The sequence below is a fragment of the Camelina sativa genome, chromosome 9, assembly GCF_000633955.1.
Source record: "Camelina sativa cultivar DH55 chromosome 9, Cs, whole genome shotgun sequence".
Lineage (NCBI taxonomy): Eukaryota > Viridiplantae > Streptophyta > Magnoliopsida > Brassicales > Brassicaceae > Camelina > Camelina sativa.
In genome coordinates this window covers 20810080-20828547 of record NC_025693.1, presented here as the reverse complement: position 1 = coordinate 20828547, position 18468 = coordinate 20810080, and the positions used below count along the sequence as shown (strand labels likewise).

Here is an 18468-nt window from a genome sequence, read left to right as displayed (position 1 = left end):
CCAACTGATTAATCAGTGATTTTTGCGAGTTCTGGATGTAACACCAGCTGAACTTAATGCAAAACTAGCATTGAAATGTTGAGGTAAATAAATTTATATTTTTTAATTTCTCCTTAACTACATTTTAATTCATCTAGAATCAAACATAAAAGGCCAAATGGGAAAAAAAGATATAAATGTTGCATGGAAGGTTGTAACATACATGTCAAAGCAAGGAAAAAAATTTCAACATCGTATTCAAAAGAGTTTCAACACCTAGCTAGGATACATTAATACATACATACATACATATGTGTGTGTAAAAAAGTTTACGAGTGTGAAAAATAGAAGAAGGAAAAGAATCCTAATTGTTGAATATTATATATTATGTAATAAGTTAAAAAATAAGAATGGGCCACAAAGTGCTATATAAATCCATCACTTCTAGTTCCTGTTATATTGCTGAATCTCTGATTGGTAGTAACCAGTTTACATTTCGCACATAACTCTCTTCCTCTCTCTTTCATCACCATCTCTTCTGTGTAACAGACACACACAAAAACCTAAATTTTCAAGCTTTGTCAGTCCATCTTCTTCTTCCTCCATACCTTATCTCACCAGCTTCTCCATATCTCTCAAAGAAAAAAGAAACCCTATATATTCTCCCAAAAAGATCAAATAAGATGGATAACTCCGACATTCTAATGAACATGATGATGCAGCAGATGGAGAAGCTTCCTGAACACTTCTCTAACTCAAACCCTAACCCTAATTCCCATAACGTTATGATGCTCTCCGAATCCAACACCCATCCGTTCTTCTTCAACCCCACCCATACTCATCTCCCACTTGACCCAACCATCTCTCATCACCACCAACCCGGTTTCAATTTCCGGTATGCCCCGTCCATGTCATCATCTCTCCCGGAGAGAAGAGGAGGATGTAGCGACAACGCCAACATGGCGGCGATGAGAGAGATGATCTTTCGCNGAAGCAGGTGCAATCGCTGGAGGAACACGCGGTGGTTAACGGGGGAGGAATGACGGCGGTGGCCGGAGGAGCACTGGCGGGTACTGTTGGTGGAGGATATGGAGGTAANCTAAGGATCCACAGAGCGTGGCGGCTAGACATCGAAGGGAGAGGATAAGCGAGCGCATTCGGATTCTTCAACGGCTTGTCCCCGGTGGCACCAAGATGGATACGGCGTCGATGCTCGACGAGGCTATCCATTACGTTAAGTTTCTTAAGAAGCAGGTGCAATCGCTGGAGGAACATGCGGTGGTTAACGGGGGAGGAATGACGGCGGTGGCCGGAGGAGCACTGGCGGGTACTGTTGGTGGAGGATATGGAGGTAAAGGGTGTGGGACTATGCGGTCTGATCATCACCAGATGCTTGGAAATGCACAGATTCTTAGATGATGATGATGATGATTTTAAAATATATTTCATATTTATTAATATGAAGTGAATCAATATTTTAGGAGGAGTTGAATTAAATATTATGAAACTATCCTTTTCAATCTTTCCGGCTATCGATGATGTTTTAGTTTTGGGATGGTTTACTTAAAAGTTAGTCTTGTGTTGTAAAGACTAAAGTATTACGGAGTACTAGTAATATTTAATTATCACCAAGTGAATTAATCCACTGTTGTCACCGATTAATCCGACATGTTTCTGTCTTGTTTCTAATGTAATAAGTGTCAAAGTGTGTAATTTATGTCATTTCGTACTTGTTGTAATACTATCTTGATGCACATGCTTTTCTAGATTACAAAGTTTTGGGGGATAGATTATAAGTTGAATATTTTTGATATTGTAAAGAAATTTTTACATTTCTTGTAAAAAAAAAAAAGTATATCAGATACTTTTTAACTTGTAAGAGTCTGCGATATATTATATGTAATAAATTCAAAATTTGAATTACAAATTCTGAAATTCTAATTCTCTTATTAATAATCATTTCCTGAACAAATATAGTTATAGGAAATAAATTACCATATATAGTGATTTGAATACTAATGAACTCAAAATATTGAAAATTATGATAAAAATGGATAAGTAACATAATGTATATATTTAAAATTATATTTTAACTAGTTCGATCTTCTTTGCTTGATCAAAAATTTTATATTTCAAATTAACGTAGAAAGGCATATTGTATAATACAATACTCCGATTGAGCAATACATACTGTTATTGTGGATTATTGTAATAATATCATGCTGTATAAATAACTTTTTATCTTTTGAATAAGTGTACATTAAACAATTTAATCCCAAAATGATTTAATTTTATTTCTTACTTATTAGTTTCTTGGAACTTGAATCACCTACATTCATTACAAAAGATGGTGAAACCCAACTAGCTGACATCCTAACTTGTATGTTGTTTGTGTCACAATTCACAAGGTACCTAAGCCCAAATAAATACCCATTTCACAAAGATTAGAAGTTTGAGCCCATGACCACTACAATCATAGGTCGTGTGCATACCATGCCATAAATGAGATATAATTTTGATCTAATCGACACGGCGACACCGATACAAAAGTTAGTCCAATATTATACATGTTTTGGTCGAGGAAATACAACAACATTATTGACCAAGGGACTTTGTTCTAGAAGCAGAAGATGTACTACGAATCATATGGTGCATTATCAGTTAATAAAATCCCATGTCAACACAGAGAAAGATCTTACTTACTTACTACACCAACAATTTCTTCAAAGCTCTAAGTATGTCCATCTCTAGGTGTATAACTACATCTCTTATATTAAAGCCCATTAGACCAAGTTTATTGGTAGTATGTTAGTAGGGGGTTGTTAAATTTAATATGAATTAATTGTGTGTTTTTTAAAAAATAAGAACCCATGATCTCTTAGATAAAATTTTCTTATTTATTGGTAGGTTCTTATTTTGGGTCTCTTATTTTTAAAATTTTTTTTTAAAAAATTTTAATTAGAATAGAAGTGATATAAATGTGTAAACATTTAAGATTTTATTAAATTAGAAAATAATGCATTTTAATTAATTTTCAAACATACAAAACATAATAAAAACATTAATACATATTACAACAGAAGTGCAATTTATAAATGGAGAGAATGATTAATTTTAATACTGATTTGCTCCAAATTTTGCCCAAATATTTTCAATCAAATCATCTTGCAAGCATTTATTTTTCTCTTTATCACGAACATCATTTCGATTCTTGAGCATAGTAGCGACACATGAAGGCATGGGTGTTGGAAGCGTGTAGTCAACTTCTGAAGCACTTGACTCCCTTTGTGTGAATTCAGTTTGATCAAACAGATTGTACCCATTTCGTTCGTCCTCCACTATCATATTGTGCAGTATGATACACGCTCTCATTATTTTCCCAATTTTTACTATATCCCAAATAAGAGCCGGGTTTTTGACTATGGCAAATCGAGCCTGCAAAACTCCAAAAGCACGCTCTACATCTTTACGCACAGCTTCTTGTTGTCTCGCAAATAAAGCGTCTTTTGGAGTTTGTGGCAGTGGAATAGATTGGATAAAAGTAGCCCATTTTGGATAAATACCATCTGTCAGATAGTAAGCCAATTTATACTCATGGCCGTTGACACTGTATTTCACTTTAGGAGCTCGACCATGCAAAATATCATCAAAGACTGGAGATCGGTCAAGAATATTGATATCGTTTAATGTACCTGGTAGTCCAAAGAAAGCATGCCAGATCCAGAGATCATACGAAGCCACCGCCTCTAAAACAATTGTGGGCTTTCCTGTTCCGCGGGTGTATTGACCTTTCCATGCGGTAGGACAATTCTTCCACTCCCAATGCATACAATCGATGCTTCCTATCATGCCGGGAAATCCGCGATACTCGCCAACGTCGAGTAGTCTTTGAAGATCTGCTGGTGTGGGTCTTCTCAAGTACTCATCTCCAAATAAATTTACGACTGAATCTGTAAATTTGTCCAAGCATGCTAGCGCCACGTTTGGAGAAAGTCGGAGGTATTCGTCAAACGCATCAGCTGCAGAACCATATGCCATTATACGAATTGCTGCTGTACACTTCTGCAATGTAGACAGACCCAACCTTCCGGTAGCATCTCTTCTTTGTTGAAAATAGGGAACTTCATTTGCGAGCTTATCGACAATACGCATGAATAATGGCTTGTTCATTCTAAAACGGCGACGGAAAATGTTGGGAGGGTAAGTAGGAGCATCACTGAAATAATCATTCCACAAGTGGTCATGACCGACTTCTCGATTTCTTTCAATGTGAATTCGCTTTTTTCTTGGTTTAGGTGGTGGTTGACTTTGGATTGGTGGAGTAAGAAGATTTTGCCATACATGATTGGTGATTTGATCGCATGTTTGATTAAAACATTCATCAAGTATATCATCAACATCATCATTATGGGAAGAAGAAGAAGAAGCCATTTTGGAGCTTTTGGAAATAAAGGAAAAGTGTTTTGGTGTTTAGAATTTAGAGATGGAGTTATGTTTTCATTGGTTTGGTGTGAATATTTTGTGTGCTAGTAGTGGACATATATAGGAAATTTTGGGACAGTCAAAACTATAAATATGTGGATAGAAAATATTGAATACAATTTGTGGTCTTAAATGAAAAGATAACATGTGGTAGATGTACAAAAATACAAAAACCCTCGTAAAAACATGTGGTGAAAATACATAATTATACAAAAGTGAATCCTATTGCTCTTCACATGGTGTCACGGGGATGAAAACATGTGGTGAAAGTACATAATCTTGACCGACTCCATCACATGTTTCCTTCTTTTGGTGTCACATTTGCTGTTCTTTTGGTGTCACATGATGACATAATCTTGCTGTTCTTTTGGTGTCACGAAGCATCACTGAAACAAAAACACAAACACAAACAAAATTGAATCAAAACACAAATAAAACTGAATCAAACTAAGTAAAACATAAACTAAGTAAAACATAAACTAAGTAAAACATAAACTAAGTAGAACATAAACTGAATCAAACTGAAACATAAACTGAATCAAACTGAAACATAAACTAAGTAAAACATAAACTGAATCAAACTGAAACATAAACTGAATCAAACTGAAACATAAACTAAGTAAAACATAAACTAAGTAGAAACAATTCGATTACACCAAAACAAGAAACACTTGGATTACATAAAGCTTGTCCGATTACAAAAAAACACAAGCTTGTCCGATTACAACCAAATACTTAGAACACAAAAAACACAAACATATTTAGAACACAACAATATTCGAAACTACAACAACCAAATACATAGAACACTAAAAACACAAGCGTAATTCGGATTCAACTTGATGACATCATGTCATCAATTAGCTTGTCCTTCAGAGCTTTCTCGGATTCAGATAGTGAATCCTTCTTAGCAATCAGATTTTCAAGCATAACATGCTTCATATGCTCCTTCTTCATAGCGAACTCTTTCTCCTTCAAGGTGAAATCTTTCTGTTTCATCTCATACATCCTCTCTACACGTTCCAACTGAAGCTCCAAGAAATCGCCTCCATCTTCCTCCACAGCCGGTTGTGTACTAGTGCTCTTTTTCGACTTCCCCTTTGCAGCCTTAACACCAGGAGGACGTGGCTGTGATCCATCGATGTCATTCACCGGATGTGCATCCTCCCTTCCCCTCTTCACTCCATTGCCTTTAGTAGATATGGATGCACACCATTTTTGATCATACCTTAAGTCTCGCCAAGCATGCTCCAAGGTAAACCAATGTCCTTGATCATTGGAGAATATTTTGTGTGCTACCTTCATCACGTCATCTTCACTCTGCCCACTCGACTTCTCTCTTGTAGCAGTCTCGTAACAACCAACGAACTTGCACACCAAGTCATTGATCCTCCCCCACCTCTGCTTACAATGACTCGCCTCCCTCTTTGGCCGACCTACAGCATTCAGACACTTTCCAACATAGTCTGCAATCCTTCCCCAAAAAGCACCGCGTCTTTGCTGATTAGAAGTTACCGGATCCTTGCTGGTGTTGAGCCAACCAGAGACAAGCATCTTATCATCAGCTGGTAACCAAGCATGCCTTAACTTGCGGCTTTCTTGAGGTGATGCAGGTTCAGATGGAGTTTCAGAACATGGACTTAGAGAAGGACTGTCGAGGTTTTGAGTTTCAAGCTGACTTTGTAACAGATTCATATAGCTAGAGGAGGGATGATATGGATTCATGTAGTCGTCAGAATCCATATCACAGGGGTTGAAGGAGAATAAAAAGATTCAAAGAAGTTTATAAGAAAGACTATGAACGAGACTGAAAGGTGTTAAAGGGTTTAGAAGAGATTCATTTGCGAGTTTATAAGGAAGACTATGAACGAAGATTCAAAGGTGTTAAAGGAGAAAAAAGAGATTCAAAGAGACTAGTTGGTGTAAGTTACTAGTTACTATGAAGAGGAAGACAATGAATTTATAAGGTGTAAGTTATTTTTACTTTTACAACTAGTTGGTTTAAATTTTGTAATTAAGTCTTCCCTAAACTACAACAACCAAACATTAAACATCTTCACAACCAACTCACACACACTTCAAATAATAACATCAATAATGATTGACTAGACTAATACCTACACTAACAAGTACTAAACACATTTATCACAACCAACCAACAAACATCAATGACTCACTATCATACTTTAACTAGCATTAAATAAAGTGTGTGTGAGGTAAAGAGTAACAAGGACTCTACCGTTGGTTTGTAGGATTCTCCAACTTTCTCGGGTTTCAAACTTTACCTTTGGGAAATGGGAGATGATTAACTGCTTCAGTAAGAGACGCTCACTCCCTTCTTGTTGTTGCTTCCATTGCTGATACGCCAATAGCTTTGCACAGTCCCTGTTTCATACAAAAGAATCAATATCCAACCACATATACAAAACCCATATGAAGAAATTGACAGAGGTTTGTTTACTTACATGAGCTGAGTCTCGGAATAGCCAGTGTGATGCTTGAGAGTGTTGGTCCAAATGGGAATTTGGTGTAGAGCAGATCTTGCTGCGTAGATTGCAGAAGCAGCTAGCATAGATGGACTGAACATTATCGTAGTATCGTAATGCATCACACTTAACTCCGCCAAATAGTGTACCATATTCTCCATCTGAAGACAAAAAGAGACCAGTTGAAATGTTATATATAGTGTAATGTAAAACCATGGAAGAAACTCTAAAACCGTTGTCTTACCACTCGAGAGTAGACAGTATAGTCTTCTCCATCACCAGAATCTGTTTGTGACTGTATGCATGGTCTGCAATATCAGCTAAGTCCGACACCTGCAAAAAAAATTATAATTCAGAAGCTGAAGACAAGAAGAATCATAATCAGAAGCTACAAATGATTTAAGAGTTACCTGTTTCTATTACATGTGGTGGCCAGATCTCTTCGTATTTGGAAGACATGAGAAGAGCACTGAGACCAACTAGCTGCAGTTCTTTTCTAGGTACTGTCTTAACTGACAAGAACCGATCGAGAATGTTAACAGTGAGGTAAAACTTCTCTGGGTTTAGCTCGAATCGGACATGTACATCTATCAACCACTCCACCAGAATCAACTCATCTTTTCATTAATCTCAGGTTGTGAATGCATGTAATCTCATGGTCTCCATTCACTCTGCCAATCCAAATGAGAACTTTAAATAAAACAAGTTCACTCTACAAGGAAAGATTCATGATTTATATAAGACTAAATAGTATACTAACCTCAACAGACTTGTAGTAACGGTAGATCTCTTCCACATATTCCACAGCTGCAAGGTCATTCTTAGCATCAGCAGAATCGATATCAACAATCACTTCTTTCTGTTTCTTCTCTATACCACAAGCAGCCTGAAAAATCAAAAGAAAGAAACAAAAAGAGATAATTTAGAACAGACCAAACATCTTCTTACTTTCAAAACCAAGAATCATCACTTCACAAAGCAAAATTAATACCTTGCTTCTAGCGGTAAGAACAGATGTGTAAGTGGTTGATTTCTTCTTAGTAGCCTTCTTCTTTCGGACAAGAACTAAACTATGTTCTTCATCACTGTCTGAGCTTATCTCAATCACCTCTACAACCTTTGATTCCAGAACTGAAAGAACTCACAGGCATTCCAATGTAAACTCGTGTGCCTTCAATCCTCTGAAACGAGAGGATTCTGCAATACGAAGAAGAAGAAGAAAAATTAGAATTGAAAGACGAAGAAGAAACCTGGAAATAAGGAGTATGAATTACGATATCAGTCAAACATAGAACAAAGAACCCTAATTTTTGAACAAAGAACAAAGAACCCTAATTTTCGAACAAGGAACAAAGAACCCTAATTTCAAGCAAACAAAATCAAATCAACCTAACAGTTTACCTAAAATCATACTAATGCCCTGATAAACTTACCCTCTCAATCGAATTGATTATTGGTGTTCCGATTGCATCGCATACTCCGTCAATTCACCACCGCTACAATCTCCACGACGATTCAAATCGCCACCGCTACCGTCACGATGATGACATCTCCGCCGATTCAACTTGCCTCAATCTGTAGCCTGCGATTAAACCAGCTCTTCCTTTGGCGGATCGACACTTTGATCGGGAGAGAAAGAGAGAACGAGAGAAAGAGAGAAAGAAAGAAAGAAATTGAAAGAAAGAAATCGTGGAAAAAAAAATTTATTCCCTTCTCTATTTTTCTCTTGGACCAACAATAAATGGACACGTTGCGTCTCTTAAGATTAATTTCAGTATGTTATATAAGAGAGTCTCTACTCTATTTTCTTTACTTTTGATTTATTTTTAACCTACCAAAAATCTAAAAACCCCCCCTAACAACCCCCGATAATCATGCCCTTACGAGATGGAAAATTTGTTCGAAAGTCCAAACCCATACAAGTTTTTGATTTTAGATATTCGTTTCATTGATAACTTTAGGAACTGGCCTAGCCAAATTTATTAATGCATGAAAAAATCTTCTTATCGTGAATAGTTTACCGATGGCTTTCCTTTTTGGGAACTTCCAAAGAAACATAACATATGTTTTAACTTTAAGAATAGCCTTTGACTGCAACTTCAACAATAGAAAGAAAAACATGTTTAAATTGATGTTCATGCACTTGGTTTCGGCCGCCCATTTTGGGTTTGGTTTAATAAGATGACCTAATTCTGAATTTATCAACTCGGTCAATGAAGTGGATACATGCAGTGTTTCTCATTAAAATCCAAACCATATTTGATCTATCCGCTGAAATTGACTGTTGTTCAATCAGCATAAGGTTTGAATTAGTCTTTTGTCTAATTTTGGGATACCATGCGTGCAGTGTTTTAGCATTTATATAACGACGTTTAAGGGTTAGAAGTTTACTACAATCCGTATTCCAAGGAATATTCGAAAATCTTGAATTATGCTTATCTTTAGAGGATAGGGACCCCATTTATTAGCTTTGAGGAAAACGATTCCACTTATTAGGACGTCAAGTTGAATTACTTATATATATACTATAGGAATTTGTATGGGAATAAACGATCAAGTCGTATGGGAATTTGGGTTTCCGTTTCTTCAGAACTAACGGGTGCTTTTACTTATCAACATATCAAAAAAGTTTCAAATAATTTCTCTTTATAGGCTAAACGCAATGTTGTAATTTCTCTTTATAGGCTAAACGCAATGTTGTAGTTGAATCTCTTTATAATCTAACCAAACAAAAAAGGAGGCCTACTTAGGATCCTGTGGCAGTATAATTGAGTTATATGTTTCCACTCCAATGAATATAATGTTTTAAGCTAATATGGGAATTCTACTATATCAAACTTAATTTATACTTTTCATTATATATTATGATCATATAAAAGTAAACGTGTTATTTACTGCATGATAGTGTACAATTCTGTTGTCCAAAATCATTGCTAACAAACATTATATAACATATTCCACTAATATCTACTATAGACTTCCATTGCTTATTAGGTATGTAATTTGACATCCTATGTACAGTATGTTATTTTGTTAGATATATATATGTCTAATTTAATAGAACAAGGCAAGTTGTGTATTAGGAGTAGAGATATCCCATACCAAGAGATTAAAATATTCGATCGGTAAGGCTCACGACTTTGTTCCGTTCCATTTGCTAGACAATCTCCCTTCTTTCCAACTTATTTATTTTTAAACCGTAGATCGAGTTCCAACCTTTTTTTTTTTTGAACAAACATATGCTTTATTCCATTAACATAGAACACAACATACAACATAAAGATCATTGTTTAACATACAGCAAAGAAAAGCAGAGATGAGAACTAGTACAACAAGTAGATAGATATAGATAAGGTTCATCGAGATTGTAGACTTGAGAGCTATGAGCCAATTCCTTGCAAGGGATTTGGAACCTGTGAGGTCAAGAAATATCGATGCTTCTTCCATGGATATTTCAATGGATGAAGAGATGGCCATTGTTTTGGATCAAAAACCAAACGGCGTTGAGGAATCTAAGGCTGAGAGCATTTTCACAAAGAAGGGCTTTGCCAAAGGTTTGAGCAGGGTTATAAGTGCTCTGGTTGAGGATATGTAAAGGGTTGGTAGCGGTTTTAGGTTCATAAGTGAAACACTTGAAGGTGTTGTGGTAACCCCCATTACATTGAATTGGGATCATAATGCCACTAATCTTCAGGTTCTTAGACGGAAACTTCAAAAAGTTGATGATAAGCAGTTTATCGGGTTCAGAAACCAGGCGAGTTAATGGAGGGAGCCTGAACATACATCGGTAACCACAGTGCCCTATGGACTGGATCATAATGCCGATTATATTCAAGCTGCTATCTCCAAAGGCAGAGATCCTAGGTGGTACTAACAACAGGTTGTCTAAAAAATCTTTAACCAAACTAGCAACCAAATGTAGTTTACTAACCAAATGCAGTCTTCGAACAAGAGGTTTTATAAATCTACACAAAGATTGGCTAGAATGGGAGAGAGTTGAGTTCTGCTCGAACCTGGGTACACGCGGAGAAAGCTTTTGTGAGACACCTTGAATTAATGGGCTCAATTGCCTTAATGGGCCGAGAATTGGTGGATCCACTAAAGAAAACCCTAGTTTTCTAGTCGGATGCAGGGGATTGCTCAAGCGGTGGCCGGATTGAAGCGACATCGGCTTCATGGGGTAGAACATCTCCGACGAGGGGGAGGATGTTGGGTGAAGGTTGATAGCGGGACTGGAGGCATCAAAAGAGAAACCAAGAATCTTATGGTCTCCGATACCCGAAGGCAAAACCAGAACGAGATGGCCGTCGTGTGCCGCCGACGACTCCACCAGGCAAGGCGCATATGATGGGCTAAGAGGATTTGCTCCTGCCATCGTCCCTACTTGGTCTGAGATCTCTTCTTGGTGAGATGAGAACCTAGATCTGAAGGTTGCTGGATCTTTTGATACCTTTTCCAGGAAAGAGGTGGGTAGCGAGTAAGAGCTGCGAAACTCCGGCCAAACGCTGGCCTCCTTGGATTTAGAATCGGCTAATTGGTGCATGGTGTTGGTGAGGGGTCGAGAGGGGTTAATAGAGATTGAGAACTTAAGAAAAACTAGATAAAATAAAAAGAAGAACCAAAGAGAGCAATAAACGAGAGGGAGCGATCGAGTTGTGTCCCGACGCCAGCAAAGTTTTCCTTCGCCGGCATCGGAGAAAAGCGGTGGTGAAAGTGTCTCAATTCTCGTGTCTGGGAGAAAAGGGGTTTTTTTTTTTGATGATCGAGTTCCAACCTTTAAGACTGTATTTATTTTACGAAACACAATTGGGATGATACCATTTGAATAATTTTTTTTCTTCTGAAACTAATGGTCGATATGCATATACCATAAGCAAAGTCATATATATATATAGTGAAAGCTGACATATAACAATAATCATGCGTTAATAGCAAGCGACGGTTGAAGACTCTATAATGTGTAGGATACAGAAGAATCATAGAAATCTTGCAACAGAAATAAATTTAAGCAGATAGGGAAAAAGTATAAACTATAGGATAAAGTAGCCGAAAGAAGAAAAGAAAAGAAAAATCGGAGTATGTGATTGGTTCATGGTATCAAAACCAAAAAAAGAAAAAAAGAGCTCGCAAGTCGCAAGATCTTTATCCATTCATACAGAGAAAAGAATATCTATATATATTATCGAGGAAGATATTTGTTAGAAGAATAGTAATAGTAATACTTATTATGCAAGAAAATCTAGGAAACAAATAAATTGAATAGAAGGAAATAAAATAAAAAATGGTGGGAAGAACATGCGAACATGTGAGGGTGACGGAGTGGCGGCTAAGTAATTAAGGATATACTAACTTCACTTTCATCAAAACTCGTGTTACTGCAACTCTTGACCTTTGTGCGTTCGTCATCGTCAGGTTCCGTTAATGTCTGTTATCTCTTTTTTATTTTCACTAATAGCACTAAAAAATGGGTGAAACAAATCATATGATAATATTATAGATTTATGTATGTTTTTAAGAGGAGCCGCAACTTGCGAAAGTCTGTTACTCTGTTTGGAATCGAAGACTTCAGGTCTGCTGATTCCGACAATAAAGAAAGAAAAGAAACTAAACTTCACTGTGAAGCACTTCTTTGCCGTTTCTTGGCCACTATTATTTTATTTATTTTAGTTATCACTATTCTTTTATATTCTAGAGTTGTGAGTTGCGCCGCAATTTATTTCAAGACAATCTCGCAACCTTCTGATCCAAAAGAAGAGAAGTAAACAATATCAGCGCTATTAAGTAAACTATGTGCAAACGCTTAAGTGTATAGATGAGCAATATCAAAATATCGTTTATATATACTACACTATCTGAGTTATTGTAACAAAACTGTACTTGTAATAAGATTTTTCTAACGTTAGATATGAATTAGATACGGAAAAAAAATCGAAATCATGACGCAAAGGGACTTATGAAATTAAGTATTTATCAAAACAAATGATAGAGTATTATTTTTCGATGATTCTAATGCAATCATGCCCATAACGACCTCAAAACTTGGACGGCCAAGCAAGTTGTTGTGAAAACTTCTATATCAAGCATTTTTATAGCGATAAAAAGTAAAGTTCATCGTAAAGTCGTGACTAATAAAATATTCGCAAAAAGAATGGTGTTTGGAAGAGTTGTCGGATAAAGTCATATATTGAAGCATAAAAATCTGTTGAATTTTTTTTTTTTTTGGACAAACAAAAATCTGTTGAATTGTTATTGGAATTTGGTAAGAAAACAAATAAAAAACAAACTATAGTAGAATTCACATGTGACAACTTCATTGTATTCAGCATTTTTCTCATCTATCAATATAAGTTTAGTTTTTTTTTTAACAGAGAAACATTAAACTATTCGAAAATAAGCATGCAAATTGCAGCTGCTCTAAGAATATCCGTAAACTATGAGGAAATGCAAAAACGTTACTAAATGGAGAAAGAATTTGATACTTTGGATTGACCAACCAAACATTACAAACCCCAACTTGCAATTTTTACAATTTTTATATCATCAACGGCCCTTGAAAGAAGTTCTAACTATATGATTATATAAGTAATTAATATTGATCGTCATTAATTGGTTAATTAGTTCACGGTTAAGATTTAATTAAAGATTTACTATCAAATTTCTCGATGTCAAATCCCAATTTACACCATTATTCATAAAATAATTTTTTCCTTTCAGTTAATAACACATATTATTATTCGAATTTACATATTTGGTACTAGTAGTTACTATGTAAACTATTAAGCTATATATGTCTAGGTGAGAAACAAATATTTCTATTTAGATTTTACTGTATAATGTTGGTTATTAGTAAACTAAATATATCAAGATTTTGTAAAGTCTCAAACTCCAAAGTCCAAAGTCGTGCGATACTATTTATTTCCCAATTTAATAGATATATTTCGTTATTTAATTTCCTTTTTAATTTTAGCAGCCCAACAATGAAAAATCAAATGTCCACTCTCTCATCACGTGCATTAAATTTTATTATCTCAAAAATTTAAACTTTGAGATATAATTAATAATTATCAACATCTAAAAAATTAATAATAAAATTTTTAGTATATAATGAAGAAGTTGCGCTATAAGGCACAATAAACAGTCACGAGCTACATGCTCTGTATCTCTCTGTTTGCTAATATACTTCAATTCCCATTCCAATTCTGAATCGGTGAATCCAATCCTAAAGAAAAAAGGAAACTTTCTTAAAACCCTAAAATCTCATTGTTCCAATCTTATAAAAACGAAACCTTTCTTTACAATTCTCTCATCCACACATCATATAGTTCTTCATAATCTCAGAAGCTTTTTGTCTCAATGGAGTGGGTTCGTGGAGATACAATAGGGTTCGGAACGTTTTCTACTGTAAGTGTAGCGACGAATATTAGTAAAGATTCCGGTGAGTTTCCGAGGCTTATCGCCGTGAAATCGTCGGATTCTTATGGCGCCGCTTCTCTTTCTAACGAGAAATCAGTGTTGGATTCGCTCGGTGATTGCCCTGAGATCGTACGGTGCTACGGCGAGGAGCGAACGGTGGAGAACGGAGAGAAGTTACATAACTTGTTGCTAGAGTACGCTTCGAGAGGAAGTTTAGCGACACAATTGAAGAAACTAGGCGGTGAGGGTTTACCGGAATCCACCGTACGCCGCCACACGGGATCGGTGCTCAGAGGGTTACGTCACGTCCACGCGAAAGGGTTTGCTCACTGCGATATAAAACTCGGGAATATTCTGTTGTTTAACGACGGCGCCGTTAAAATAGCCGATTTCGGATTGGCGAGAAGAGTTGACGGAGTTTTAACGCCGTCAAAAGAAGGGGTTGAGATTAGAGGGACGCCGTTATATATGGCGCCGGAATCTGTTAACTATAACGAGTATGGATCAGCGGCTGACGTGTGGGCGTTAGGATGCGCTGTAGTTGAGATGATTAGTGGCAAAACGGCGTGGAGTGTGAAAGAAGGATCACACTTCATGTCGCTTTTGTTACGTATCGGTGCCGGCGGTGAGTCACCGATGATCCCAGAGTTCTTGTCGGAAGAAGGAAAAGATTTCTTGTCTAAGTGTTTTGTCAAAGATCCCGAGAAAAGATGGACGGTTGAGATGCTTTTGAACCATCCGTTCGTAGACGTTGATTGTGATGAGCACGACCAACGAGAAGACTATGTTTTGAAGGTGAAGGAGGAAGAAGCACCGACGTCACCAAAGTGTCCATTCGAATTTCCCGATTGGGAATTAATGTCATCGGATTCTCACACGCCGTCGGATTCTCCGGTGAAGAGACTTGGGAGTTTGGTTAGTGAATCGTTACCTGATTGGTCTGTCGAAGGGGATTGGGTTACCGTCAGGTGACGTGAGTGTTATAAAAACAGAGTTGAAGGCTAGGTTTTTTTAACACCTAGTTAAGAATACTAATTCGTATTCTTTGTGTGTAATTGATTTGTTAATACAACAATTCATTGTAGTCTTCATTGTTATTTTTTCTTCTTTCATCAAATTTTGAGGAATCAATTGATTCTTCGGTACTATAAGTAAGATCTGATCTAAATCCATCCATCAAAAAAGTGTATTTGAAAAGGTAAAAAAGGAAGAAGCATATTGGTGTCTTTGAGTGTTGGAGTAAGAACGTTAACAGAGGATCGTGTCCACCACACGACAGATTCTTTGCTTCAAGTAAAACTAACTTCTCTCGTACCATAACAGGTAATCTGATCTATACTGAAGACGATAAATTTGGATCCCTCTAGCGTTTATCTCTATTTATTGAAATGTAGGCCCATTGGGTTTTAGAAGCTTCATTCGATGTATGTACGAAAAATATCTGATGGAGTGTGACCCATCAGAAGAATTTGAGTCAAGAGAATCAAACTCCATCACCGAGTATAGTTGCTGTCACAAAATGGTTTCAAGCCGATTTCAAAGGGTTTGAGGTTATATTAAGGTTAGTGCAGAAAAAAGACTCTTAAATGATACTTCTTCTTTACAATATATCATCTCTTTAAGTGGTTTTAGTATATGATATAATGAACGGTTTTATGCTTAGGTTTTTAGGGGATATGATGAGGTTAAAAGTGTTTGGTAGTTAACAATGACTAATTCACCAAAACACAAGTAGTTTTTAGTGGACGTGTATAATTTAGCGTCCATGTGGACTTGATTTTATGGACATGAAAGATTAAAATTGTTTGATAGTTTACCATGACTACTTTACTAAACCACAAGTTGTTTAACTAATTAGGTATTCGTATGTTTTTTTTCTCTGGTCATCCAAAATAAGTATCCATCTATGCGTGTTAACCATCCAAATAATATCGAACGACATCAATGAATTTGGAAATTTATAAAGAATGTAATGCAAGAAGTCAAAAATTTGGCCTAATTTAAGGTTCAGGGTTTACAGATTGGGGTAGGTCAATTTCATGTTTTATAGTTAAAGATCTTCATATTTGACTACATTTGTTAAAGTTTCTATGAAATTAAATTTATGATTATAGTTTATGATCTAAGGTTAAGGTCTAAAGTTTTGGATATAGGTGTTAGGGTTTAGGCTTTAGGGTTTAGGGTTTAGGGTTTAGGATTTAGGGTTTAGGGTTTAGAGGTTTAGGGTGGTGGACCTATTAAGGGGAAAGGGGGTTCAATTGACCCCCCATTCATGTTGAAATTAAGATTTTTTGTATAGAAATATGGTAAATAATAGACTTTGACACCCCTAAACCAGGGTTCAATCCTCCCTATGACACAAGTAAAAATATTTTATGGGTCCGCCAGTGGTTTAGGGTTTAGGATAGGATATAATGAACGGTCTCATGCTTAGTTTTTTAGGAATATGATGAGGTTAAAATTGTTTGATAGTTAACAACGATTGTTTCACCAAAACACAAGTAGTTTTTAGTGGACGTGTATAACTCATCATCCATGTGAATTTGATTTTAGAATAAGTATCCACAAAGAAGACATTAGTATCCACAAATACGTATCCACATAATAAGACATTTTTAGCATCCACGTAACAATTAACAAATATTCAACTATAATTTGATAATTAGGTATTCATATATTTTTCTCTGATCATCCAAAAGTAAGTATTCATCTAGATATGTTAACCATCCACATAATAGCGAACAGTTATTCAAATATAAATAGATAATGTATAATTAATCAGTATCCATAGCACCTCATCCACATGATGGCATCAAATCTTCATTATACAAACCTAGTTTTGAAGATACAAATACAATCCACTCCATACAAATTAATGGACACCAATTTTGTAAAGAATGTTGTCCACATAAACAATACATAATGGACACCATTAGAGAAACATTCTTATTGGAAACATTGCATTATTATGTTAATTAGGCATTCTTATGTATCCACAAAAAAAATATTCACAAAAACGTATCCACAAATAAGTATCCATAAAAAAGTATCCACAAATAAGTATCCACATAATAATTCACAAATATTCAACTATAATTGGAGAATATGTAATACAATTATTCATTTTTAAATATAGTAAAATGGATCTTAAAATGTAGATTAAATAAAATTATAATGAATCATAAAAACAAAATTGAAAATATATGTCATAATAATTAAATAAAATGATTACAAAGAGAGAACGAGATAAACAAGAAAAGAAAAAAATAAAGAAAAAAGTGAAGAATAGAAAAAAATGGACAATTCTAGTTAACACTTGGTTAGAGAGCTTCAATCTTTCTGCTTTTCCAAGTATTTCTAGCACAAAAACCAGTGATATAATCCTCAAATATTTTATTATCAATTAAGAACAACATCAATGAATTTGGAAATTTATAAAGAATCTAATACAAGGAGTCAAAATTCTTCAGTTTCATGTTTTCTAGTAAAAATTATTCAGACTTGGCTACATTTGTTAAAATTCTATGAAATTAAATTTATGATTATGGTTTATGATCTAAAGTTTAGGATATAGAGAATAAGAAAAAAAACATGCAATGAAAAAGAGAGAAGGAAAATAAGAGAAAATACAAGAAATGAAGAGAGAGAAGAATGAGAAAGGAGACAAAAATATTTGTATTTTTTTTTGTTGCTTTTAGTAAGGGTATAATAGTCATAAAATTAATGAATAGTAAAAAATATGATGCAAAAAGTGCTCTAATAGCAAAAAGTGTGTCAAGTGAAAGAAGTTTTAGATAAAGTGTGCTATTGTGCAAATATTAGACTTGTATTTTGTAAATATGAGAAGAGATAGGTAGTTGAGTAAAATATATACAAATAATTCAACAAAGTCATAAGATGAGTTTCAAAAGGGTAAATAGGAAGACTTGATCGGTTGATCCCATCCGGCCTAATATCACGTTTATCTTGTTGGATAATTCCAACTTGAAGAACAAGCTATCTCCTAGGAAGTTGCCTTAAGAGATATAATAGGAAAAGGAAAAGTTCCTAAAGTCTTAAGTTGTAATATGTTAATCCTAATAGGTTTAGGAAAAGATGAAACATATAA

General features: G+C 35.5%; 2 protein-coding genes and 2 pseudogenes across 2 annotated transcripts; 2 read left to right on the top strand and 2 right to left on the bottom strand.

Annotated features, from left to right (window-relative positions):
* On the top strand, positions 416-1501 carry LOC104711572 (annotated as a pseudogene).
* On the bottom strand, positions 5296-6204 carry LOC104715508 (glutathione S-transferase T3-like). Its single transcript, XM_010432906.1, has one exon. It carries the CDS (start codon positions 6202-6204, stop codon positions 5296-5298), a length of 909 nt encoding a protein of 302 aa, XP_010431208.1.
* Positions 6607-11322, bottom strand: LOC104715506 (annotated as a pseudogene).
* LOC104711571 (mitogen-activated protein kinase kinase kinase NPK1-like) lies at positions 14095-15447 on the top strand. The gene has a single exon (XM_010428273.1). It carries the CDS (start codon positions 14301-14303, stop codon positions 15330-15332), a length of 1032 nt encoding a protein of 343 aa, XP_010426575.1. The 5' UTR covers positions 14095-14300; the 3' UTR covers positions 15333-15447.